The 27886-nt window shown below is 46.3% G+C and overlaps 1 protein-coding gene across 2 annotated transcripts in view; it reads left to right on the forward strand.

Annotated features, from left to right (window-relative positions):
- Positions 1–27886, forward strand: part of dhx15 (DEAH (Asp-Glu-Ala-His) box helicase 15) — a 68823-nt gene that overhangs the window by 31759 nt on the left and 9178 nt on the right. For both annotated transcript variants that reach the window (XM_080741285.1, XM_080741284.1), the window contains exons 7-10: positions 6149–6235; positions 6793–6942; positions 8419–8527; positions 25016–25207. In XM_080741285.1, the coding sequence (XP_080597411.1) occupies positions 6149–6235; positions 6793–6942; positions 8419–8527; positions 25016–25207 (538 nt within the window). The remainder of the gene's footprint in view (positions 1–6148; positions 6236–6792; positions 6943–8418; positions 8528–25015; positions 25208–27886) is intronic.

The raw sequence follows: 27886 nt of genomic DNA on the forward strand, positions 1-27886 counted from the left end.
GGCTACCAAGCATTTTAGATTTAGATTTTCGTCAACTTAGCCATGATTAAACCTTGCACACCTCATGCATGCAGAAAATGAGCTCTAAAGATCCTGGATTGCATTGGAGTGGATGGTAAATATCAGCAAATATCGGCAAATATCGTCCTCTGTAAACAGAGGACAAAAAAAAAAGAAGGCTCTCGTGTGAGCTTGTACATCTGCTATTTTTGAAAACCGGGAAAGCATCTGTCTCCTCCACACACAGACTTCTATTGGTGAATAGAGACAAAGCGATGAGCCGGAAGTTCAAGGAATGCATTGGAGTCTATGGGCATTTGTCACTATTTCGTGGGTGTCACGATTATGACATTTTACATGATGATTAACACATTCCCCGCCATTTTAACATACCTTCGTACTCAATGTTGCATCTGGTCTCCATAGACTTCCATGTAATTCATAGTGCACGGATCATGCACACCCATGCCTAGATAATGCACCACGTGTGTTCACATTGCTCACAGCTTTCAAACAAAAAAATCCGAATGAAAATCCGTTCAGGCATTCATGAGATACAAGCCATTATGTTTTCCTAAAATGTAAACAAAGATGGCTGCCATGTTTGATAGATGGGGTTGCTATGGGGGTTAAACATGCAATTTCGCGATTTCTATCATGCCTACTACATTTTTTGGGGTCCAAAAAATTTTTTGAAAAAAAAATTTTTTTGAAAAAAAAAAAAAAAAATCTTTTTTTTCAAAATGGCGGAAATTCTCGGGACTATCGGGCCTGGCAGGGAAAGACATTAAAATAATCTCGGGACTATCGGGCCTGGCATGCAATGAGTTAATTGTCACTCAAATAATTGCCATTGACGATTTAGTTGTATTTTTGTCGCATTTCTGTTTGGCTTGTAGGCTTTGAAGTTGCACATGGTAGATATGACACATAACCTGAATATACAAAGAAACTACTGACATATTTGACAACGTTGTACTTAAAAAAGAACATTAATAGCAGAAATAGCCGATATGCAATCTCACAACGCGATGCGTCGGGTTGTGAGCTTGTAGATCTTCTATTTCCACTACTTTTTGAAACTGAAACCATATTAACACTTCTCAACATGGAAACGATTATGACGATTATGCAAAATAATTGCGATTACCTCACATAATTCCGATTAGACGATTATGTTATACCGTAATTGCTGGACTAAGCCGCACCTGAATATAAGCCGCACCAGCTAAATTTAGAACAAAATACAAATGTTTACATATATAAGCCTCACCTGACTATAAGCCGCAGGTGTCCTTCCTGCTAGAGCGCCCCTAGTGGCCGTTAGCTGTAAAAATCTATATATAAATCTTTGTTAAAGACTATTGTAAAACGAACTAACTGGCCGTTAGCTGTAAAAATCTCTCTATAAGCCGCACTGTTGTATAAGCCGCAGGGGTCAAAACATGGGAAAAAAGCCGCGGCTTATAGTCCGGCAATTACGGGTAATTGTGACAGCCCTAACCACCGGCGCTGTTCTCGGCCTCTGCAATGGCGCAACTCTCCAATAGATGGCTCTGGGTTAACCACTTTCAACCTGGCATCCCTATTTTGGTAATTATTGTAAAAATTGTTTCCACACAAATTGCCAAAAAATAAAAAAAATAGCAGATATACAAGCTCACAAGCTTGTAGATCTTGCGTTCATGTAGATACTTTTTTTTTTCCTGCAATAAGGGGGCCCACAGCCAGACGCTATTAGCTATTTGGGTATCATTGCCAAGGAAAAGATTTGGGAACCCCTTATAAGGGAAGCGATAGCCCACCCAGCGGCCATCCCAGCTGTCGTCTTCCCCCTGCCTCTCCCCTCCTTTTTGTCTTCACTCCTCTACTCCCTCTGTTTATGCACAGGCTGAGAGAGAGAGAGAGAGAGAGAGAGAGAGAGACCCAATGGGTGATGTTAGGGCTGTCACGATTATGACATTTTACATGACGATTCATTGTCATTCAAATAATTGCGATTAACGATTTAATTGTGTTACTGCCATTGACAATTACATTTCTGTTTGGCTTTTAGCCTTTAAAGTTGCACATGGCAGATATGACACATAACCTAAATATACAAAGAAATTACTTACATATCTGACAACTTTATACTTGAAAAAGAACCGTGTTCGTGGAAATAGCCGATCTACAAGCTCACAACGCATCGCATCGCGGCGCGTTGTGAGCTTGTAGATCTGCTATTTCCACAATTTTTTTAAATGTTTGAAAATATGATAATTTTTCAACATGTAAACGATTATGACGATTATGACAAAATAATTGCGATTATGTCAAATAATGGCGATTAGACGATTATGTAATAATTGTGACAGCCCTAGGTGATGTGACTCATTTGATTTCTTTGCTCCCATTCAGCTGTCATCTCTCATAGACAGCCTTGCTGTGGGATAATTGTAATAGAAAAAGATCTGGGACTGGGAGAGATGTGCGGGGCTCCGCAGCTTTGTGGCTCGCATCACTTCTACAAACCCCGAATGGCTTTTCATTTCAGCTTTTTTTTCTCTCTCTCTCTCTCTCTCTCTCTCTCTCTCTCTCTCCCCCTCTCTCTCCTTTTGCAGTATTTGTCTGTGCCCTATTAAATTTGATAGAAAATAAATGTTACAGCCAGTCCTGCTGCTTTGATCAGCCCGCGTACCACCCTGACAGCTGAGGAATTGCCCCCCCTCACACACACACACACACACACACACACACACACACACACACTCATGTGCACGTCCGCACACACTTACCCGACATCGCAGCGCGCGCTGGTTGCGCACACCGCAGCACCCTCTGCTTCTCAGAGCTCTGCCTTACCATGTGTTGCTGTTGGTTGAATGTCTGTTCAAGCTGAGCAGTAACGTGTCAAAAAAAGGGACGAGAAAAACAGAATAAAAATAAATTTGCAACAACTCTAGCCTCCCTTTTGAAGCTGACACGGAACGCAACCCACAGCTCTCACCAGCCTCGAGTGGCATTGGTTGTGACATACCACACACACACACACACACACACACACACACACACACACACACACACACACACACACACACACACTGTCACTGAAGAGCGTCTTCATTATAATGCAAGTCATATGTCTCATTATATGTCTCGACTATGAAGATTAACACCGAACCTTCCATAACCTGAAACGTTCCATAACCTGTGTTGTGACTATGGTTTGTTTCCATGTTAACCAGAACAAATCCTGATGAGGGCAGAAATAACTGCATTAAAAAAGGTGTCCTGAGACTGGTTCTAAGAACCGCATCTGAAACCAGGATGCATAATTCAGAAGAACCTGTGAAATACTGTATGTAACCCACAATGGCATGTTCTTGTAGTTGAAAAGAGCGCATTGTTGACCAGCTGGATTTTGAACTGGGGAACTAACAACATTGTCGTCATCCCGATAGCATGATGGCAAAATGTCTTGGTTTTCTTGGGCCTGTGTCGTCATTTATGATGGGTATTTAGGCAGAAGATTTTTTCGTTTTTGTTTGGGCGTTGCGTCATTTCCTTGTTTTGAGTTTGCTGTTGGCACTCGTCAGCATTTACTTTGCTGCAGACACTACTCGGCTGACTTAAGTCGCACCACATCGTTGTGGTTTAAATGCACTGTCACTGCTATTTATTCCATCTTTCACATGTTTAGCGACTCTCTCGCTGATCCCTGGTTATTTAGCAAAATGACTGACCCGGCCAATGTCTGAGGCTCTGCATATCACAAACGCATGTCAGCACAATTTCACTTCTCTTTGTTTAACACTTCTCATCTTAACTCACTTACTGCCAATTTAAAATGCCCCTCGAGTGGCACTAGTGCCAGAAGCCTCCATAGACTCCCATGTAATTTATAGTGCACAGATCATGCACGCCCATGCACAGATCATGCACCATGTTTGTGCAGGCTGTTCACAGCTTTCAAACAAAAAAAAAAGATTGGAAATCCGTTCAGGCATTCATGATTTATCAGCCATAATGTTTTCTTCAGATGTAAACAAAAATGGCTGCCATGTTTGAAAGATGGGGTTGTATGGGGGGTGGAACATGCAAAATCGCGATTGAAATCATGTTTACTAGATTTAATTGGGTCCAAAAAAAAAAAAAAAAAAATTTTTTTTTTTTTTTTTCTAAGTAAAAGTCGCCCAAAGTCGCTTGGCAGGGAACTCCATAGTGAGAAAGTTGCTCTAAAAGTCGCCTGGCACTGTATGAGTTAAACAAATGTCCCGGGTCTTGTCGTGGCCTTCAATTTGAAGAGCTGTGATTACTTTTTATTTTCTTCCGCTAAACGTGTGCCATCTAAGGAGAAACAGTTTTTAGATGCGAGTTTGATGAGCGTTGGGAAGATCTTTTCAGGAGAGAAGCTGCTGTCTCTGTGAGACTAGCACAGATCGGGACGGCCTAGCAAAACAATTTCAGTCCTGAGATTTGTCACGTGGACAGACTGTTGACTCCCCGATTTGGAAATGCTCCCGTCATACAGTCTGGAATAACGTAAGAAGAATGATGAGTAACCGGTTAAAGCCTCCTTCCCACTTCCGTTTTGTTTTCAACATCGTGCACATTTATCATTGTATAAATAAAAATCATCTAAGCTTGCTGCTTAGCAGAAATGACATTTAAAAAAGAAAAAAAAAAAAAAAAGGGTCCTAAGACGGTTTATTTTCGTGAACGGAAATGCCAGCTTCCATTACTCGCCGTTCAGGAGGTGTAGTTCCAGACTCTATATTGCATTCGGAGATTGTGGAATAGACTAGGGGCAGACAGAACAGTCTCTCTTCTCCTCTCTCCTTCCGTCCTTCTAGACTTTCTACCAAAAAGACCAGATCTAATGTATTTGGAAAAGCATATTCGACCCGTTTAACGCAACTGTTGCAGTACTGCTGGCTTGCATTAAGATGACGCAGTGACACATTCTGTACAGCTTGATGCCCTCAAGGAGCTTTTGCCACTAGCTTGGGGGGAGGTGGCTAATGTAATGCTGAGTGAGAACACCTGTGTGTCTGTCTGTGAATACTGGCTGATAGGGGCAAAATCGTATAATTATAAATGTTTTTGACCAAATACCTCAATGACTCTTGAGATTAGATAGTTTTGTGACGATATTATCAGTTTTCTTGAAAATGGCATTGTCAAATGTCATGAAAATAGCAGATCTACAAGCTCGCATGTCACCTTGCGACACATTGTGAGCTTGTAGACTGGTTGTTTTTGACCATTTGATTCAGTATAAAATCAGGTAAAGACGATACTGATGCCATATCACAATATTCCGATATCCACAACCCCCTACATCTAGTCTCATTTCATGACATCAATATAATATTGATATATCACCCTTTCAACTCTTTATCGTTTACATATTTATTTCAAACGGCGGCATTGTTGAGGTTTTGGAAGGTTTTTAACCCATTTAGAACGGGTACACATTATTGTGTATCATTATTTTATGCTTTAACTATTGAAAAATAGCAGACATACAAGCTCACAGTGCGCGCTGCGAGCTTGTAGATCTGCTATTTTTGAAAAAGCGTGAAAATTTGAATTTTGACCCGATTCTATAAGTGTCTTTTGAATCCTTCTAAGATTTTTTGAAAAACCTATGTTTCTATGTCAGCAATCTGGCTTAGCCATCGTCAAAGAAAAGGTCCTTTTCACTTAACTGGAGTTCAGTTATTCTGTTCGTGAGAGACGACTATGTCAGTGGTGCTCAAACCTTTTCATGTGAAGGACCCCCAAACTGATATTTATTTGGCCACGGACCCGCATCTCAAAATATTTAGTTCCAGGGGACCAACCAGAAGCAAAATATAAGATACAAATGTTCGCTTTGAAAAAAATACATACATTCAAAGATTTGCACACATTTTCACAACTTTTTTCAAAAATAGCAGATGTACAAGCTCGCAGCGCGGCACTCGGTGCCGCGCTGTGAGCTTGTATATCTGCTATTTTTCCACTGTTTAAAGCATTCAATAATTCTAGGCCTATACTGTGTGCAGGAATCGCCCACGTGATTCTAAACCTCAACCTCTTTGTACCGAGCCCGGTGCTCCGCCGCCCCGCCGGCTCCCCCCAGGTGGATGTCCTCTGAATCCTGCTGTTCTCATTTCCACAGGTCGTGGTGTCGACCAACATCGCTGAGACCTCCCTGACCATTGACGGCGTGGTGTTTGTAATTGATCCCGGATTTGCCAAGCAAAAGGTTAGCCTCCCCCCACCCCCAACACACACACACCTCCTCCTCCTCCCTCCACCTCCAGCCTCCCCCTCTTTTCCGCACAAACACACACAACCCTCCGTGCCTCTCTCTTTATCTGCTGCGATCATCTGCTTCTGTTGCCTGAGAAGCCCCCCCGATAAACACACAGTGCTGCGCACCTGACAGCAGCAGAGATGGAAAAGCCAGTTATTTATTCCACTGACATTTCTCCAGGCTGCAGCCAAGTCATACACATGGCTCAATCAGGGATGATGTGTGTGTGTGTGTGTGTGTGTGTGTGTGTGTGTGTGTGTGTGTGTGTGTGTGTGTGTGTGTGTGTGTGTGTGTGTGTGTGGCGTGTGGCGCGTGCGGGCGCGTGATGTCTCTGCTGACTACCATCTATGTGTCATTATTGTGTTGATGTCTGCGAAATGTAGCGTCGTTCGGCCGTCGTCTTTTTCTCCTCGTGTGTGCTGTATTCAAATGGCATAATCGTGCCCTTGACAATCTCTCTGGCCAATTTGTTTGACTTTAAATATTTGTCTTCCCTCCCCCGTCAGGTCTATAACCCACGCATCAGAGTGGAGTCACTTTTGGTGACGGCCATTAGCAAAGCTTCAGCCCAGCAGAGGGCTGGACGTGCTGGAAGAACGCGCCCAGGGAAGTGCTTCCGCCTTTACACGGAGAAGGCATACAAGACTGAGATGCAGGTGGGTAACAGCGCCTGAAACGCAACCAAATGAACATTAGCGTCCCTAAACTCTGGGGGCGATCATGCGCCGAAAATAGAATATCTTCAGATAAGGTATTTTCTGAAAAGAGATTTGGTGTAGAGGAAAAAGTAAGGAGGGGGCTTAGTATATAGACTCAAGTCAACCAGGTTGACCGGAGTGTGGAGTTGTGTTTAAAGGATAATATCCCCAATAAAATCTTCGCATATTTACATTTCTTTAAGCACTTTTGTTTTAACTCACATCCTAGCATCTCAATTTTTGGGGCGTGTCATTATAGGCATAAAGAAATGGCTAATGCAACACATTGTGAGCTTGTAGATTGGCTATGTTCATAGAAAGAACACCATAGCACGAGGAAGTAAATTAGGGCTTAAGTCGTTTTAAGTGACACGAGCAATTCATAGGCCCATAGAGCTGCCATAAAAAGCGTGCATGGCCATTTATGTTATACAGTATCTCTACCACAAGCTGTAATTCAGCTGAATGACTGTGTATTTCTGAGCGCTTGCCTGGTTCCCTGCCGCTCAGCCACGGCCCCTTTCTCATAACCTGCACGGCAACACCAGACACTCTGTGACAAATGAACCTGTGGCAGCCCCGGTCCTCCGCTTTTTAACAGGCTAATTCTTTCATGTCACGCTGAATGGCAATGGGGATTTTTTTTTAAACAAGTTAAATAGCCCTTCAAATGCCCTAGACTTCCCTGTCTGTGTTCGCGTTAACTTGAGTGACGCGTGAGGAGATAATAGGATCTCCGACTAACCCGTTTAGAACGGGTACACGTTTTGTGTATCAATTATTTTGTGCTTTAACTATTGAAAAATAGCAGATATACAAGCTCACAGCGCGGCACCGAGTGCCGCGCTGCGAGCTTGTAGATCTGCTATTTTTGAAAAATCGTGAAAATTTGAATTTTGACCCAATTCTATAAGTGTCTTTTGAATCCTAAGACTTTTGGAAAAACCCATGTTTCTATGTCAGCAATCTGGCCAGCCATCGTCAAAGAAAAGGTCCTTTTCACTTAACTGGAGCTCAGTTAGTCTGTTCTTGAGAGACTACTATGTCAGTGTTGCTCAAACCTTTGTCATGTGAAGGACCCCCAAAATGATATGTATTTGGCCACGGACCCCCATCTCAAAATGTTTAGTTCCAGCCTTCCAGGGACCCCCCCAGAAGCAAAATTTGAGTTACAAACGTTCGCTTTAAAAATACATATATTCAAAGATTTGCACACGTTTTCACAACTTTTTCAAAAATAGCAGATCTACAAGCTCGCAGCGCGGCACTCGGTGCCGCGCTGTGAGCTTGTATATCTGCTATTTTTCACTGGTTAAAGCATTCAATAATTCTAGGCCTGAATGGGCTAATTCATTTTGATTTGTTCCCTGGGTTGTTCCCCCCCCCCCCTCTTCCTCTTCCTCCCCCCACCTCTTATCTCCACTCCTGGTGCAGGACAACACGTACCCAGAGATCCTGAGGTCCAACCTGGGCTCGGTGGTGCTGCAGTTGAAGAAATTGGGCATTGATGACTTGGTGCACTTTGACTTCATGGACCCTCCAGGTTGGCTTTCTTTACTCTGCAAAGAATCAATTGACGGCTCCTCTTCATTAAGCTAACGATGGGGTTAAACAAGACTAAAGGCCCTTTTCCCACTGGGCGCGATAGCGATATTATCTCGGCGACGGCGTTCACGTCAATTATGACGGCTTTATCGTTGTGGTGTGGACGCTACCATCCACTTCAATTGAAAAGCGATATTTTTTTTATCGTTGGCGCGCCCAGTGGGAAAGGGCCTTAAAGGAGTAGTTCACCCCCAAAATCACAAATTGATACAATTGATAGTAAATTTACCCCATTGGTTCCGGATGGGGACCCAAATGGATTCGGGTCCCCATCCGGAATCAATGGGGGTATATTTATTGTAATCAAATTATTCTCTTAGGAATGTGACAAAAAACAAAAATTATGATTGAACTCAAGTCTCCATGGCATGAGTAATCAATAGAAAAAAAGTCATTTTGGGGGTGAACTACTCCTTTAAGACTTGTGGATAAAAGTTCTCTATCACCACTCATCAGTCATCTTTTTTAATAAGATTAAAGGGTATTAGCAGAATAGATGTTCTGTTACTTACATTGTAAATTGTAACTTTTAATGGTAGTGAAATTAAATGGTCTAGAATATTTCAGTCTGAATCTGCAATGTCAACAACTGGTTGGCTGTTTGTAGAACAGCAAGAACGGTAGGTTCCGTACGGAACCATTGTTTACTTAGATATGGAAGGATGACCTCCCACTTGGGTAATGACGCCCCCTGGCGATCATTCAGAGAAACTACTTCAGCTCCCGTACTAACGTAGGTAGGAAGGGCCTGTCACTCAAACCGGAGTGACCCGCCTCCAGGCTATATAAGCCCCCGGAGGCGGAAGTAACATCCTCTTAATACCACTCTCTGCCACATTCAGTGAAACAGAGGGGCATTACGTGGGAGGTCATCCTTCCATATCTAAGTAAACAATGGTTCCGTACGGAACCTACCGTTTACTGTCAATATTCCAGGATGACCTCCCACTTGGGATTCTTAAACTCCCCTCTAAGCCACAACCTACTCTCATACCCCCACACACCCCTCATACGGGTGAGCACAGCCCAAACGGGCGTGACCCATCACCCAGAAGGTCCCAGGCCCACCGGACCTGGGTGTGAAGGCATGAGAAAATAAGGAGAGACCCTGACAGACCGAAGTCCGCCTCATTCAACTAAATGAAAAGGACAAGTCCGCCTTATAAGTAAGACACACTATATAAGGAAAACACAGGGTCCCCCCAAAATACCCCAGGTGGCTACATGCCCACCTGTGGGAGGGGAAGATCCGACTCCTCTATGACGTAGAGGAGGCAACTGCACCCAGAACCGAATGCGCTAGCGAAGAGGATTCGATATCCAGGTGATAGTAGGCTGCAAAGGTAGAAGGCGAAGACCAATTCGCCGAAACACAAATCTCCTGAACGGAGACTCCCTTTGCCAGTGCCCACGAAGTAGCCACACCTCTAGTGCTATGGGCTTTAAGTGCCGCCGGCACTTCCACACCCGCACTAGAGTAAGCCAGCCTAATAGCATCCACAATCCACCTCGAAAGAGTGGGTCTAGACACCGGCTTTCTGACAAGAACATTGCCCATTTCCACGAAGAGCTGAGAAGAAGCTCTAGAACCAGCAGTCCTGTCACAGTAGGCCTTCAATGCCCTGACAGGACAAAGGCAATTCAGCCGTTCATCCTCCACCGAGACAAACGGAGGAGGATGAAAAGCCAGAAGAACAACAGGCTCCTTAGGAACCACCATGTTCTTAGGAACAAACTTAAGATGAGGCTTGAGCAACACCTTGAGATCATTGTTCATAAACTGCATGCACTCCGCAGACACCGAGAGAGCTTGCAGGTCACCAACTCTTTTAGCCGTGGCCAAAGCCAGCAAAAGAGCCGTCTTGAAACTCAAAAGTTTCAAAGGCATCCCTACAAGCGGCTCAAAGGGAGCCCGACATAGGCCCCCTAGAACCACCTGCAGATCCCAAACTGGGAACAAAGACCTAGTCACCGGCCTCAAACGTTCAACTCCTTGCATGAACTTGATGACCTCCGGGACTTTAGAAGGTGCCTTGCCCGCCACCCCCAGGTGACAGGCATTAATAGCCGCCAAATACCCCCTAAGGGTAGAAAATGCAAGACCACTTCTCAAGCGGTCCTGCATAAATTCCAGAATTTCCTGGGCTGACGCCACATGGGCCACCACCGGTGGAACACGCGACTCACACCAGTCCTCAAAGGCATTCCACCTTCCATCATAAGACGCCCTCGTAGAAGGCGCCTTAGCACTCTGAATGGTAGCAACCACTTCAGAAGAAAAACCAGCCGCCAGCAGGTTTAACCTTTCACGTGCCAAACCCACAGGTCTAGGACCTGCAGGTCTTGGTGGAAGATCTCCCCCCTGGCCTGACTCAACAGATCCCTGCACTGAGGCAGCTGCCAACCCGGTTCGCAAAGGAGAGGGGCGATCGCCGACCTCCACGTGCCCTTGTAGGGAGCCACCAGGAGCATCTCCAGACCGAACCTCCTGACTCTCTCCAGAGTGGGTCGGATTAAGTCGAAGGGGGGAAACGCGTACAGTAGACCTCTCGGCCACGTGTGCGCTAAGGCGTCCAACCCCAAGTAGTGGAGCGGCGTAGCTCTTGAAACATGACAAATCGTTCAATTTTGCGATAAAAGCGCCAAACTTGGTAGATATGTTGATTGATATATTAGAAACAAATCTGGATATCGGGCCATCAAAAATTTTGATTTTTCAAAATGGCCACTAGCGGTTTGTTAAACCTTCCTAAATCACCCTCTAGAAGCGACAGTTTTTGTGATAGGAAGCTGAAATGTTGCATGCTGTGTGTGCATGTTCATGTCAATTGGTTAAAAGGGGGTGTGGCAATGGGAGTGGCCTATCATAAAAAGGTGCATAACTTTGCTATAGATGCACAGATTTGCACAAAATGTTGTAGAAAGGTTGGTCACGACCCAAATAACAACTGAGTAACTGTTCACACCATCTTCCAAAAAAGGGGTTTGTCATTAGGCCCAGTGTAATACCAGTGTAGTACCAGTACAAAACCAGAAGCTCCCTGCAGTTCAAACACCAGGAGGTCGTAGCGGCACGGGGCAGGGTGGAGGAAGCATGGCTTGGTTTTGCATGTGAGCCTACGGTGGAGAGACGTGGGATACTGAACGAGGCCAAACAGCTTCTCTTCAGTACCTATGATAACATCAAGGGGGAGGAACTGATGGAGAGGGTGCAGAGAGTCCAGCCAGCGCATGGTGAGAGGCAGTATGTATGGAGAAGCCTGGACGACGACGAGGACCAAGGAAGAGGACCAAGGAGGGACAGGTAGAGGGACACACCAGTGAGGAGAGGGTAGCGACCTGGTTCAACCACTTCCGAGGGCTGCTGGGCACAACATCAGATGGAGAGGAGGAAGATATACCATCATTCCTCCAGGACCTCAACATCAAGGATGATCCCTTCACGGTCACTGAGTTTGCCATGGTGAAAAACACTCTGAGATAGGGTAAGAGTGCCGGACGGCATACCCCCAGAGGTCGTAAAGAACTGATGTCTTGACCACATCATCCTACAGTTCTGTAACCTTGCCCTGCTAGGCAACTACCGAGGCATCAGCCTGACCTGTATTGCAGCAAAGGTCTACAACCGGATGATACTAAACCGGATTCGGCATGCCATCGACCCTCACCCGAGGAAAACCAAAATGCCTTTCGAGAGGAGAGAACCACATTATCCCAGATCTTGGCCCTGAGGAGTTGAATTGGGGAGGTGAAGAAGAACAACCTGATGGGAGGGAGCTTCTGGTTTTGTACTGGTACTACACTGGTCCTAATGACAAACCCCTTTTTTAGAAGATGGTGTGAACAGTTACTCAGATGTTATTTGGTTCGTGACCAACCTTTCCACAACATTTTGTGCAAATCTGTGCATCTATATCAAAGTTATGCACCTTTTTATGATAGGCCACTCCCATTGCCACACCCCCTTTTAACCAATTGACATGAACACGCACACACAGCATGCAACATTTCAGCTTCCTATCACAAAAACTGTCGCTCCTAGAGGGTGATTTAGGAAGGTTTAACAAACCGCTAGTGGCCATTTTGAAAAATCAAAATTTTTGATGGCCCGATATCCAGATTTGTTTCTAATATATCAATCAACATATCTACCAAGTTTGGCGCTTTTATCGCAAAATTGAACGATTTTATAGCCACGCCGCCCTACTAAAGGGAGGACTGCCCTTCACCGCGAAGAACAACGGACACTTCGTATTCTCCGCTGACGCAAACAGGTCCGCCACTGGCTGACCGAACTTGCGAAAAATCTGGCTCGCCACCCTGGGGTGGAGAGACCAATCCTCGTAGCGAGAACCTCCCCTGGACAGGAGATCTGCTCCGCTGTTGAGGAGACCTGGGACGTGTAAGGCCCTGATCGACTTGAGGCGCGACAAGCACCAAACCGTCAATTCTCGAGCCAGACGGTCCAGTGGCAACGACGACAGGCCCCCCTGTTTGTTGACATAAAACATGGCCGTCGTATTGTCTGTCCTGACCAGGACGTGACAATGCAAAATCCAAGGCTCGAAATGCTTGAGCGCCAGGAGTATAGCCATCTCCAAATAGTTGATGTGACGACCCCTCATCTCCAGAGGCCAAAGCCCCTGCGCTGTGCGCCCCTCGAAAGTGGCTCCCCATCCACTGAGACTGGCGTCTGTCGTGATCGACTTGCGGGAAACCACCTCGCCAATCGAGACTCCGCTGGTGAGGAACCCCTCCACCAGCCACGGAGACAGGGCGATCGCGCAGGAAGGGGAAACCGTAACCTTCTTGTACTTCAAGGAGGGCGGGATCCCGAGGGATAACATCCATCTTTGAAAAGGTCTCATATGAAACCTGCCCAAACGCAACAGATGTACTGCGGAAGCCATCATTCCCGTCAGTACCATGCAACTCCTGTAAGTGACCTCCAGGCCCACTTGAAAGGAGTCGAGACATTCCCGAAACCTGTCCACCCTCTCCTCTGAGAGACGGGCCGACATGTCGGATGAGTCCAGAAGGACCCCAATGAATGTAAGACGACTTGCTGGAGTCAGCATGCTCTTGCCGTGGTTGACTATGAAACCTAAGGCCTTCAGGTGAGCCAAAACCACTTGTGTGTGACGCGCCACTTCGTGGGCGGAGCTCGCTGAAATCATCCAATCGTCGATGTACGTCGCCAACCTGACGCCCTGCTGTCTCAGCGGGGCGATGGCTGCTTCGGTCACTTTCACGAAAACCCTCGGGCTCAGTGACAGACCGAAAGGGAGTACTGTGTACTCGTACAGGCGACCCTCGAAGGCGAACCGTAGGAATTTCCTGTGTGGGGGATAAATCTGGACGTGCTGATAAGCATCCTTCAGATCCACTGAACAGTGGAAATCCCCTTGCCTGACCGACCGTAACATGGTGGGTACATTTAGCATCCTGAAAACGTATTTCTTCAGGTACACGTTTAGTGCCTTTAGGTCCAGGATGGGACGTAGCCCCCCCCCCTTTTTGGGCACCAGGAAATAACGGCTCCAAAATCCCATGGAGGATTGGGTCCTGTCCAGCTCCACTATAGCACCCTTGCTTAGCAAGGAGCTGATCTCTTCTCTCAAAAGATTTGCTTTTAAACCACGCGCCCTGGTATGAATAACCCTGCTCGAAAGCGGGGGTATGTCTGCGAACTGTAACCTGTAACCCCTGGTTATCGTTCGAAATACCCAATGGCTCGGGTTGCATAACTTCCACTGGCGCGCGCAGCGTGCTAGCGTGTTTTGAGCGAGAGAAACCCCACCACTGTGCTTCCGTGACGGCGGAGCTTTTTGGCGGCCGGACCGGAAGTGGGGAACCTGCGTATCCGTATCCGGAACGACCGGATGCGGAGCGCAAGGGTTCAATAGGCCGCATGGCGGAAACACCTTCTGGTTGTACCGCTTGACTAGCGGAGCTATTTTGCGGCGGGACCGGAAGTGGGGAACCTGCGTATCCGTATCCGGAACACCCGGATGCGGAGCGCAGGGGTTCAATAGGCCGCAAGGCGGGAACACCTTCTGATTGTACCGCTTGACTAGCGGAGCTTTTTTGCGGCCGGACCGGAAGCTGGGAGCTAGCGAATCCGTATCCGGTGAAACCGGAAGTGTTCGGTTTTCGCTCGGTAGAGCAACAGGAAGAGCAAAGCGATTCGACTGATAAACAGACTCGCCCACAACTAAAGCATTCTCCCCTGACAGGAGAGGAACTTTTACGTTTAATACCTGCTCTAAGGCCTTTATGCTTGTCCCTTGACCCGGGCTCATAGTAGGCCGACAGAATTTCTGACTCAAGGTTAAATTCATAGCATCGCTCACGCGAGGGAAAATCCACTCGCGCGCATGAGGAACCACATAATTGTTTGACGTTAACATTACTGGTTGCTGATAAAACCTGTGACTGATTAAAGAGTCCTGACGGGACTCCATCATTCTTACAGGAGGCATGCATAAAGGAGTCATATTGTCGACGCGAGGGATATCCCACTCGCGCGCTTGAGGAACCACATAATTGTTTGACAATAACATTACTGGTTGCTGATAAAACCTGTGATTGATTATCGAGTCCTGACAGGACTTCATCATTACTACAGGAGGCATGCACGATGGGGTCGTCTGTGCTAGTGCGAGAGAGTTGGACAGAGACAGACTTTGCTCTTTCAACATATTTATTGCCGACACAGGAGGCATCAAATTCAACATTTTCATTTCCCCGACACGGGGTACAGAAAAACGCCCTCGTTTGGGGGGAGGGGGACCGAGAGACACCTCGGACCCCCGCCCCAGCACAATCCCCCTCTTCCGAGTGTCATTTGCGCTGTCCCCTACCGCGGCCACCGCGGTAGGAAGACTGCTGCCTGCCATCCTTGGACGGGCGGCGCGGCTGAGCGCGCTCGGGAACCACAACCTTGCTGCGGGGCCTGTCAGGCGCCCTGGCTGCAGAGGCTCCCCTGGAGGAAGACGAGTGCTTCTTAAAAGAAGCAGAGCGGCCCCTTTCTTTGACGCGGGAGGAGCGGGACGCCCTCCTAGCTTGCTGCGGTTCTTCCTGTGGTACTGTGGTGGACTCGACAATGTCCTTAGCAGCCTTAAAGAACGTGACTCTGCCCTGCAGCAGCTCCAAACCGCCGCCCATGAGGGTGGTGGGACTGTTCTCCATGTTGATGAGGGATTTATACATCTCCCCGCGAGGACCCGGAGGCTTCTCGCCCACGTCCCTCTTAGGCTCGAGGTCGACATAGTCGAGCCAGCGGGCTCTCTCAGCTTGGAGGTTATAATCCATGGACCTGCCCATCCACTTGACCGCATGCCAATTGACCTTCAGCATGATGTCGAATAGGGTGTTTAGCTCCGCAGTGTGCTCCACCGTGGGCAGACCTTTGACCAGGTCTTTGGTGGAAGCTAGCAAGAGCTGGATAAGATTAAGGTCCTTAGCAGCCAGAGCAGCGGACCGGTAGGCGTTACGAGCCCTGTCCGACTGCAGCTTGTCCTCCAGGACAGTGAACCCCGGCGGGTTGGTGCCGACGGGGCCGACAAACGGCCCGTTTTTAGCCGTGCCCACATCCTTGTACTGGGGTCTGACGGAACCCAGAAAGGATTGTGCCAACAGGTGGTCCAGGTTAGGGCAGGTGGACATGCCTGCCTCCGCACCGCCAACCAAATCCAACACAGAAAAGGCAGCTTCCTGGGGTCTTTGTGTGTCTTCCATGAGGAATGGAGGGCCTTGGTGAATCCTTTCACCAGCGGCAGCCTGGAGAGGACATACGGGGCGGGAACCGAAGGCTCCTGCCCGGGCATTTCGTCATCATCCTCGGCCTCTTCAGAGGGGAGAGGAGGTGGCAACTCCTCTCCAACTCTGGCAAGAGCTCTCATGTAGACCGTGAGATGATCCAGCATTTCTGCTGCAGAATCGACGTCCTCTGCTCCCGCTTCACCCGCTTGACTGGCGGGTGGAGGGGCAGTGGTGCCTGAGGAGGACTGGGAGCTCCCTGCGGCGTCCAGTTGACGTGCTGGAGCCGCAGGGGCATTACCTTTCACTGTGACCGTGAGTCGAGAACCATCGTCCTCGACGGAGTCCTCCTCCTCCTCGGCCGTGTATCCAGAGTATTCAGAACCAGAACCCTCGCTCTGACAGGAGCTCAGGTCCGACTCTCGCCTGAAAGTCTGGACTGTTTTGGTGATGCTCACGTTGAGGGGAACGTCCCCGACGGTCACATCCGAGCGTTTCTTTTTGGGCACCGCGCCCGAAGGGGAAAAGGCTACCGGAGGGATGTTAGCCTTCTTGGTCGCCTTCTTAGCGGCGACTTCACCAGACCCGCCAGCTCCAGTGACAGTGGAGCTAGCTGCGGTCGGTTGCGCGGCAGGCGGTGTCTCATGTAGCACGGCGCCATCTTGACTTGGAATGGCGCGCTGTTTGCCAAACGGATCTCCGGAAGGCAGCGCCGCACCTTGACCAACGGTGCGGGCCGCCTGGGGAAGGAAAGACTGGGCTGTGGGGTTGAGAGCAGTGGACCCACCTGGTGGAGCGCAGGCCCCGAGGCCTGCCCTGGCTAGGTAGAACCGGTGTACCAGTACATCGTGGTCGTAGGCCACGCAGAAGTCACAGAAGGGTCCTGCTCTCCCCTGAGGACTCAGTGCAGAGAAGGCGTGTGCAACGCCCATGCAGCCGACACAGAGAGGGTGAAGATCCTGTCCGTCGATGAGTCCTGGACAGCCTGGACATTGCCTCGGCAGGAAGGCCAGAGGATCCATGGCGAAGCACTGTAGCTAGAGTTAACAAGAAGCATACAAGCTAACAAGCTAACGGCTAAAGCTAGGCCAAGCTTGATTCGGGCAGGGCCTGAACAAGCGGTAAGCAGTGTAGCTAACGTTAACAAAGAGCAGACGAGCTAACAAGCTAACGGCTAATGCTATGCCACGCTTGCTTCGGCGGAGGCCTGAACAAGCAGTAATAATCCTTTGTTATAGAAGGAAATAACCGTCGTTTTAGGACGGGACAAGAATAAGTATTCTTAAGTACGGGTTAATTCAACACTCGCCGGTGGGCGACTCCAATGCCACCGCTTTAGGCTAATGCGCGAAGAATAATAATACAAAGGCTGAGTTTCAACTTATCTGAATGTGATATCGCAGAGAGTGAAAAGAGGATGTTACTTCCGCCTCCGGGGGCTTATATAGCCTGGAGGCGGGTCACTCCGGTTTGAGTGACAGGCCCTTCCTACCTACGTTAGTACGGGAGCTGAAGTAGTTTCTCTGAATGATCGCCAGGGGGCGTCATTACCCAAGTGGGAGGTCATCCTGGAATATTGACAGTAAACATACTATATGTTTACTATGATAATACCTAAACATAATAATCCTACATATTGTGCTAATAGTTTAGGAAACACAGCGCCAGTGTGGGCAAGCCCTTTCGCACAGATTGGGACGGTCTAGCAAAACAATTTCAGTCCTTAGATTTGTTTTAGCTTTAATCCCTGCTAAGAACCCTGCTATCAGCATTGAGGGGCGTGTTGCTCTTTAGGGTTCATCATGCAATCTGCCTACTTTAGAAATATCGTATGCAAAGTTGACTGGGCTTACAGATGGTGCTAGAGGAAAGGCCATAGGGTACTGTACTTAACTCATATGCTGCCATTTAACAATACCTTCGTACTCTTTAACTGCCATTCGTCTCCATAGACTTCCATGTAATTCATAGTGCACGGATCATGCACACCCATGCCTAGATAATGCACCACGTGTGTCCACATTGCTCACAGCTTTCAAACAAAAAAATCCGAATGGAAATCCGTTCAGGCATTCATGAGATAGCGGCCATTATGTTTTACACTGTTGTGAGCTTGGAGGTCTGCTACCTGAGTTGTATGGGGGTTGTATGGGGGTTAAACAAGCAATTTCGCGATCGCTATCATGCCTACTAACGTTTTTGGGGTCCCAAAACATTTTTTGAAATTTTTTTTTTCAAAATGGCGGAAATTCTCGGGTTCCTCGGGCGTGGCAGGGAGGGACATCGCGAAATTCTCGGGTTCCTCGGGTTTGGCAGGGTATGAGTTAAGGACAATTTTGAGGTATTTGTACTTTACTAGAGTGTTTCCAGTTTGCAATACCTTTACTTCGACTCCACTGCATCTCGGTACCAAATATTGTACTCCACCACCGTACATTTCAAAACTTTAGTTATTAATTAGATTTGTAGATTGGTTCTATTGTTACAAAACCTACATTAACCACTTCAGGCCAGGGGAAGAGTTCCGCCGATTTAAAATGAGCCCAATACGGAACTAAAACTAACTATGATTGGCCGCTAGTTGCGCTGTTTTCCCCCTGGCCGGTTGCAAAAAGAATTGTTCTCCATTGGATCCCATTCATTTTCCCCTTTCGTTTTCTAACCTTAATTAACATTTTCATGAATACTTTATGGTTCCTATCGCTAGTTAAAAATTGCCTTTCAATCACGATGATATGCGTTTTGTGAAAATAAGGTCCCATTTATGTTAAAATTGATGATAAAGTTGCGGGGGGCGTGGCCAACCAAACTGATACAGGCCGGCTGGCTGTGTTCTTCTTCGTGTGCTGTATTTCGGGAGGCGCCGACCACATTCTCCCATGTATCCCTGCGGTTGCACGTGACCGTTGGCAGCCAATAGCCTCCTCTGGTTGCATTTCAATCTATGATGGCAACACCCATGCCAAGGACCCATATTGTGTCATTTGCGCAGCATAGAAACCAATGGCTTCGCTTTGTCCATATCTTTTATACAGTCTACTACTTCTACAGTCTGCTTCAGCCCTATACATGTCGGCCATTTGAAAATAGCCAATCTAAAAGCTCACAATGCGCATTGTGAGCTTGCCGATCTGCTATTTCCCAAAGATGGAAAACTTGAAATGGGAAGTTTCTGCATAATGAGTACTTTTACATTTGGTACTTTTATTTCTACATCGCAGCACTGATACTTTTTTCCACCACTGGTTTCTTAAAATATCTCGCTTGGGTCCGAGGTGTCGGACAGACCGTCGCTGCCATCCTTACAGGCCCAGCTAGCCGGGCTGGGCGTGTGTTTCACCAGGATTTGAACAATAGTACATGGTGATATGTTCACCCTGTGCTCAGTAACACAAAAAGCCTGTGCCATCTGTAACATAGAGAATTGTTGCCAGAGAAAAAATAGAACATAGTATACCTTACTCTTCTGACAAGTCAGTGGTGAAAAAAAGAACTGCCTACATTATAAAGCTTGGGGTGCACTTTGCTGAGCCGCTAACTTGTTTTCGCTACATCAAGAGCTAGACTCAGACATTTCACCCAGTCATGCATCACAGACTAAATGTTGAGATCAGATAGATAATCCACCAGTTGGAGGCATGGTCAGGACATTTAGGCTCCTGGGATGTTGTGGTTAATCTGAGCATCCTGGATCCAGAACTGGAATGTCCCAATTATTTCAAAAAAAGTTAAATTCTCTTTTTCACATCAGTGCGGCAGACGGTGCCCCCGACAGCCTCATGGGAGCTTGGCACTTGTCAAAATAAAAATTATGTATTCTGTACATTTTAACCTATTTCTGTCAAAACAACCAAATATGGCAGAAAGGTGAAAGAAAAGCTAATTGAACTGTGGCAGAGTAGAACGACTGTAATAGCGAGTCCTACTGCATTAAGCTTAGCTGCTAGTGCCACGGAGCTGGGTCAAACACGAGCAATATTTGCATCCTCTATGTCAGTGGTTCCCAACGTTTTAGCTTGAGACCCAAAAGATAAATTAGATGTTTGTGCGCGACTCAAACTAGTCCTGGATAAACAGGTGGTACTAGTAAAGTTTAATTTGTGGAATTCCTTTGATTTTTCTTTGATTTCTTCATGAAATTACTGAAAAACTCATTGAATTTAGTTTTTAATTCATTACATTTTTTGGGGGAAGGTTTTTTGAAAACAAAAAAACAAGGGAACCATACAAATCTGTCTGCGACCCACAAATGGGTCGCGACCCACTGTTTGGGAAACAGTTCTGTTATTATAGCTAGCTATATACAGCTACAGTAGCTTGCAACGAAACTGAAGAACAGAGTTGTCTTGTATAACCTGCAGGGGTAGTTTGATGTAAGTTTAGTAAACAAAAAAAGGGATCTTATATTTTGTACTTTGTGTGTTCAAAAAGCAAGCTCAGTTTAAACTAAGATAATGTGTTTTTCTGTCTGTAACACATCTCAAGACCTGACTAATCTCTGCAAGGCAACAAATGTTCTCTTATTGAGTATTCTCCACTGATACTAAACCACAAGTTCTGTGATTGAACTGGATCCCAGGAGAGACACTGTTAATTCGAATTAAGCAAAAACACCAACTAACACTGCAGCCTTGGTTTGGATAATGGTGTCTCCTTTATGAATAAAAATACAGTCTGCCATTATAAGCCACTATGAAAGTCTACAAATCCCTCATTCAACTGTAGTTGTTTGATGAATAATATCAAATGTGGGTCGGCTGTGTCACTAGGGAGCTTGAGAAAAATGCATGAGCAAAGATAAAATGATGTTGGCATATAGCAAACACTGCATACCAAACGTTAAGGGATTTGACGATAATGGCAGTGAAAGATGAAGACAACGCAGCGCAGCGTTGTGTGCACGCTTTTATATCACCAACCGCACGCACACTTGCATGTGGGGTCTATTGCTAGCTATTCACGGCGGGATGAAAGTCAGTAAGTTGTACGGAGTCACTTCTGGCCGGTCGGTCGATGTATGTTTGGGCTGTCGTCTTGTCACATTCACTCCCTTATTCCCTGTTCATCTGCACTCGGCACTGGAGCCACGCCAAGAAACAGAGGTGCTCTGTCTCGTTCCAAAGTCACACACACAGCTGTAGTGCTGTCTAGCACGCCATGTGTTTCGCTACTCTTTCTCCAAGGAGACACCACTCCCCCCTCCCTCCATTCCTTCCTTTTCCAGTCTTAACCTCCCCCTCCACTCTTTTCTGTCCGTAATATAGTTTTCATCTCACCTCTGAGATTAAACCCATCTCTCCCCATCCGCTGTGGCAAACGCCATTTTGAGAATGAAATTGGTTACATCAATAGCGGCGCTATCACCTCGGCTATTGCCTTCCCTTTATATTCCTCCAGTGAAACGTGACTGACCCTTCCCCTCCCTCCTCCCCCCCACCACCCACATCGCCGCCACTTCCCACCCCACACACTTCTTGCAGAGTGTGGACTTGTGCTCTGTATGGCCAATACCTGTTTTGCTTAACTGGTAATGGTGATTAACCCATTTAGGTCTAGAATTATTTAATGCCTTAACTATTGAAAAATAGCAGATATACAAGCTCACAGACTTTTTTATCGTCTTTTTTTATCGTCTTTGAATATACGGTAACTCAAATATTTGCTTCTGGGTGGTCCCTGGAACAACATATTTTGAGATGGGATAATTTTGGAGGTCCTTGACATGAAAAGGTTTGAGCACCACTGACATAGAAACATAGTTTTTTCAAAAAAAAATAAAAACTTTTGGTCCCCGGAACAACATATTGAGATAGGTGTCCGTAGGTCAAATATCTATAATTTTGGAGGTCCTTGACATGAAAAGGTTTGAGCACCACTGACATAGAAACATAGTTTTTTCAACAAAAAAAAACCTTAGAAGGATTTAGAAGACATTTATAGAATCGCGTCAAGACACGAATGTGCACAAATTTTCAAAAATAGCAGATCTACAAGCTCCCAGCGTGGCACTCGGTGCCACGCTGTGAGCTTGTATATCTGCTATTTTTCAACAGTTAAAGCATAAAATAATGGTTAAATGTGTACCCGGTCTAAATGGCTTAAGAAAAAGGTGGATGATTAGCTTAATTTGCTCACATGTAGAAACGTCTCTCGTCTCCCAGGGGCACAATGAGTCACCCAGAGATACTTCCTCGGCTAAATAGTTACTCGGCTGGAAGCTGGGGCTGATTAGACATAGAGGAATGAAAAGGCTACGAGATTCCTCACTTCCTCCTTCAGGAGCACCTAGTTAAGAGTCGATCAATTTGGCACGCCGTGAAAGGAACACCCTTTGAGGGAATGGACAATGCAGTTGCTGCTGCTGCTGCTGCTGCTTAGGTGCAGAGAAATGGGGGTTGAATTGGATTGTTGTTTTATATTTGGAGTAGTTAAAGATGCCAAATGGCCTGTTCACGTGCCAGATATATTGATGTTTTTTTTGGGGGGGTGCCTACCACCACCACTAGCACACAGTTAACGCTGGGCTCAATTCATTAAAATGTCAATATACATTGGTTTAGGTAGGAGTCGAGTTCCTTGCCACAATTGGCATGCTTCCTCTTGTAAGATATGGTGCTGGTTGGTTATCAGGTTATGGAATCCCAGGGGTCTTAAATCAGCTGAATGTGTGTGTATTGTGTCAAGATACTTTGTCCTCTGATTAAGAGGGCCCCTTCTTATCGACGATCAAAGATAACCCGCCATGAATGTCATTGGCTTCTGGTCTCTTTCATTTGAGCTGATCCATGATCTTAATGGAGAGCCTCGATTCCCTCTTACCTTTGGAATGGCCCATTTTTCTTGGTATACCTCAGCCTCTTGGCTCGATAAGTACAGAAGTCTCTGTGCGAGCAACTAGCTAACCAAATGTACGCATAATCCAAAAGAAATCGGTACCATTTACCAGAGGACTTGGCTGGTTGGGATCCATTTGCCATGTGACATTTCCAGAGAAGTACATTTCAGAGCCAATGTGGTTTAATGCACCTTTAGCCTTTCATCCCATTGATTTGGCCCCTTGGTTAATATATCGGATTCTCGTGCATTGAGGCAGTCAATATTTTCGTTCTGATGAGGTGCATTGTGTATAGATTGCATTTCCCCACTGCTTCATCATGCTAACAGTGCATGGAACTCAGCTTTTCGCCTGCATATCAGCCGTAGTGTAGTAAGTAATGCCTCTTAGCTAGCACTCACTTTGTATAAAAAAGGTACCTTAGATGTGCCAAATCAATATTTTTTCATCATAAGAAAATATCTCCTTGCTGTGTGGAATGGATTTCTTTTTATTTATTTCTGTGGCGGAGGCTGCCCCGGCGCCCACATGAGAGAAATGAAAGCAAACAAAATACCTTTTGCCCAAAGCTGGGAGCTAATTTTCAGTTAACCCATTTAGGCCTAGGATTATTGACTGCTTTAACTATTGAAAAATAGCAGATATACAAGCTCACAGCGCGGCACCGAGTGCCGCGCGGCGAGCTTGTAGATCTGCTTTTTTTGAAAAATCATGATTTTTCAATATATCTACTTAAAAGCGAACATTTTTTGTAACTCAAATATTTACTTCTGGGTGGTCCCTGGGACAACATATTTTGAGATGGGGGGTCCGTGGCCAAATACCTGTAATTTTGGGGGTCCTTGACATGAAACATGGTTTGAGAACAGCATGATTTAGAGGAAGGATTTAGAAGTCGGGTCAAAGATCGTGTCAAAGATATTCAAAGACTTGCAGTCATTTTCACGATTTTTCAAAAATAGCAGATCTACAAGCTCGCAGCGCGGCACTCGGTGCCGCGCTGTGAGCTTGTAGATCTGCTATTTTTCTAAAGTTAAAGCATAAAATAATGGTTAAAGTGGTTCAAATCTTAACGCGACTCGGGCGCGTTCCAGGTATTTGAGAGTTAACATGCAACTGGTCATTAGGCTTCAGCTCGGCAAGAGCCAAAGGTCAATAATTGCATCTAGAGGAAAAATCTTTTAACCAAACGATGGGAGCCTTTTGTGTTGCGCATTAAGCAGAGGGTTCCCCTGTAATTGCATTAGAGTTGTTTTGAATCGCCAGAGCGGAGGATGAAAAATGAGCCACACCACCATGACTACTAAGTCACTCGGCACGCACACACACACACACACACACACACACACACACACACACACACACACACACACACACACACACACACACAGAGCCTCCCATTACTTTGATTCACCTCAGGTTTTTGTGTTCTTGACCTGTCCCAACACAACTTGGCCTCCCAGTGTGCTTTTGCAATAATTTATTATTTTTTTGCATGCTTAGTCGTGCCTTGCCCGTTAGCTCATCCGATTGACTTCACACTTGACGCTGCACTTCCTCGAGTCCTCCGCAAAATACACCCGCCAAGTGTGAAGTGGATCGGATGAGCGGTTCGTGAGATAACGCCTGCCCATTGGGAGCGAGCTAGTTGGAGAACTGCTCATCCATTCGACTTCACACTAGACACTGCACTTCCTTAGGTCCTCAGCAATACACCTGCCAAGTGTCAGGTTGTTGGGATGAACAGTTCTCAACGTATGCAGAGGAAATGCAGACATGGAGAGATTTGCTGAATTTATAGAGAATTTTTTATAATTTGTTTTACTCCAGCCCCAGAGACCCTGATGCGGGCACTGGAGCTGCTCAACTATTTGGCAGCCCTCAACGATGACGGTGACCTGACAGAGCTGGGCTCCATGATGGCAGAGTTTCCCCTGGACCCCCAGCTAGCCAAGATGGTGATCGCCAGCTGTGAGTTCAACTGCTCCAACGAGATTCTCTCCATCACCGCCATGTTGTCAGGTAATGCTCGGGACAGGCCCACCGTGGCAGGTGTTTGAGCTTCACAGAAATGTCTGATTTGCTGTGCTCATAAAGCCTTCGCTGAGAAATGGCTGAATGTGTCCGAAAGGTCCTTTTCTGTAGATATCCTTGTACCGTATGGATGCTGTGTCATGATGTTGTTTTTGTCTGCGGTTGACTGCCAATGTCTTAAACATGGGTCACAAACATATTGAACTGGTGCGAAAATGAGGACTCATGCATGCCTAACGTATAGTCAAGGGTAGTGTACTGCCGTATTGCTAAAATAACTTCCATATGCTAAAATGTTGAATTGCTGTTGGCCCATATTGAACTGTCATTTAAACAGGCCTCAGCCTTTTTAAGCAAGTCACACCACAGAAATTAGAATTTCAGCCTGGTCAGAGGCTAATGGGAACCTGAACTCAACTTGATGCAGCCTAGCAAGAGGAGTGTGGACCTGGGGATGGTGTCGGTTAATATTTGTCAGGCGGGGACAAAAAGTGCGTGTCCGCAGCAAATGAATAGGTATAGTGTGAACAGCACCAATGTGCCGCGGCAGTAATTGCACTTTAGCCTTGCCAAAGCAGAATGCTGCTCGTTGAGATGAATCTGACACACGTGAAGTGGAGTAAGCGAGGCGAGCTCTGTGAAAAAAAGAAAACAGAGGAAAATGGACTTAACTAGCTGTTTTGGACATGGCGTGCTCTTAGAACAGGTGTGTCAGGAAGCGAGGGGTTTTCTGCTGAGTTCATTACCGAGTCAGCAGCAGACGCACAACCAAGCATGTCCCAGGCAGCCACGGCAGCCCGAGCACGAGGCTCGATAAATAACCGTTAAAGCCACAATCCTTAGGATGTTTTGACATGGGGCTGGTCAGAGTCAAGTTGTGGGACAGGAACGATGGGGTCTTTTGAATCCACAGTTGAATCCACAGTTTTACCTTTGCCATGCAATGCCAGTGCATTTCGCAGCTCTCAGAAACAAAAGAGAAACCGTGTGCATTAAAGTTTTGTTGTTAAAGCTGCACCCGAGAGTTTTCACAATCTACCGAATGTACGTTGTTTTGGTTCTACTCTACTACTTGGTTCCACTGATGGATGTAAATCTACAGCATTTTAGATCAGAAGAGATGAGCCGATGTTATACGTTTTCAGTCCCTCGCGTGATTTAGCTTGACGAAACACTTGTGTTTCGGCTTTAAAATATTGCATAATGTAGCATGAAATCCTCAGCACTAATAATTGTGATGATGACTCATCAGAGCGTTAGCGAACTAAGATGGCAGCATTTCTTGCTGTACTACTTTGCCAGCACTCTTGCATCACAGCTGATAGACGGTGGACAGAAGGGACTTGCAGGTTTACTATAGCAGGTGACCATATATACTGTACTGCAGTGTAGAGGGTAGCACGGGTCCAATTGTACCTACCCGAACCTAAATGGACCCGTGAGAAATGTACCCAGACCCGAATGGACCCGCCTATTATTGGGAATATGAGATCCGATACCCGAACGGACCCGTGACAATTAGACCCTACCCTACCCTGACCCGAGGGACAAGTCAATATTTTAGACCCGAACTGGCTCGGTTCTCGGTTCGGGTCTCGGGTAATCGATTCAATATGCAAGAACAGATGATAATATGGATTTGGGAGCATACTTACAATGCATGTCTCATTAAAAACAATATATATTTTAAATTTGAAGGGTAAACACACAATATTTTAAAGCTCGGGTCCTCTTTGATCCTTACGGGTAAATGCATTATTTCGGAATGCCCCGAACGGACATGAGGCAATTAGACCCTACCCTACCCAGGACCCGTGGCGATTAGACCCTACCCTACCCTGCCCCGAGGGACAATATTTTAGACCCGAAACGGCTCGGTTCTCGGTTCGGGTCTCGGGTAATCGGGTCCTGAAAGACCCGTGCTACCCTCTACTGCAGTGGTTCCCAAACTTTTTAGCTCGAGACCCAAAGGAGAGACTAGACCAGGGGTCTTCAACAGGGGGCCCGGGACCCCAGGGGGTCCTCAGAGTTACTACTACAACTAACCAAATCTTTGTCTAATAGGATCATGTTTTTTACATTAACCATTTGAACCCCAGCATTCTGAGTGGAACATTTGCCAAAACTAGCAGATCTACAAGCTTACAACGCCTCGCACTGCGAGGCGCTGTAAGCTTGTAGATCGGCTAGTTTTGGCAAGGAAGTTTGTAGAGGGAAAGGAAGAGCAGACTAAGTATTTGACTGTTCAAGTGGTTAAAAGTCTGAAAATACACATTACTCCAACATGATGACTGTCAATTAAGTCAAAGCTGTCTAATCTATGAACATGACACACTTTTATACAATATGTAGTGGGGGTCCCTGCTTCATCTCTCTCTCAGCTAAGGGGTCCCTGACCTGAACACGTTGAAGACCCCTGGACTAGAAGTTTGCCAGGGAACCAAACTAGTGAAAATAGATCTACAAGCTCACTTCGCGACACGTTGTGAGCTTGTAGATCGTCTATTTTCACTACTTCTTAGACATTTGTTTTCTAATTTATGGAATTTCCTCGATTTTTTCTTTATTTATTAACGATTTTTTTTTCTTTATATAATAATTAAAAACAAAATGTAGGAAACAAAAAATGAAGGGACCCATAAAAATGTGTCCGCGACCCACAAATGG

The sequence above is a fragment of the Nannobrachium achirus genome (assembly GCF_963921795.1).
Source record: "Nannobrachium achirus genome assembly, chromosome: 14".
Classification (NCBI taxonomy): Eukaryota; Metazoa; Chordata; class Actinopteri; order Myctophiformes; family Myctophidae; genus Nannobrachium; species Nannobrachium achirus.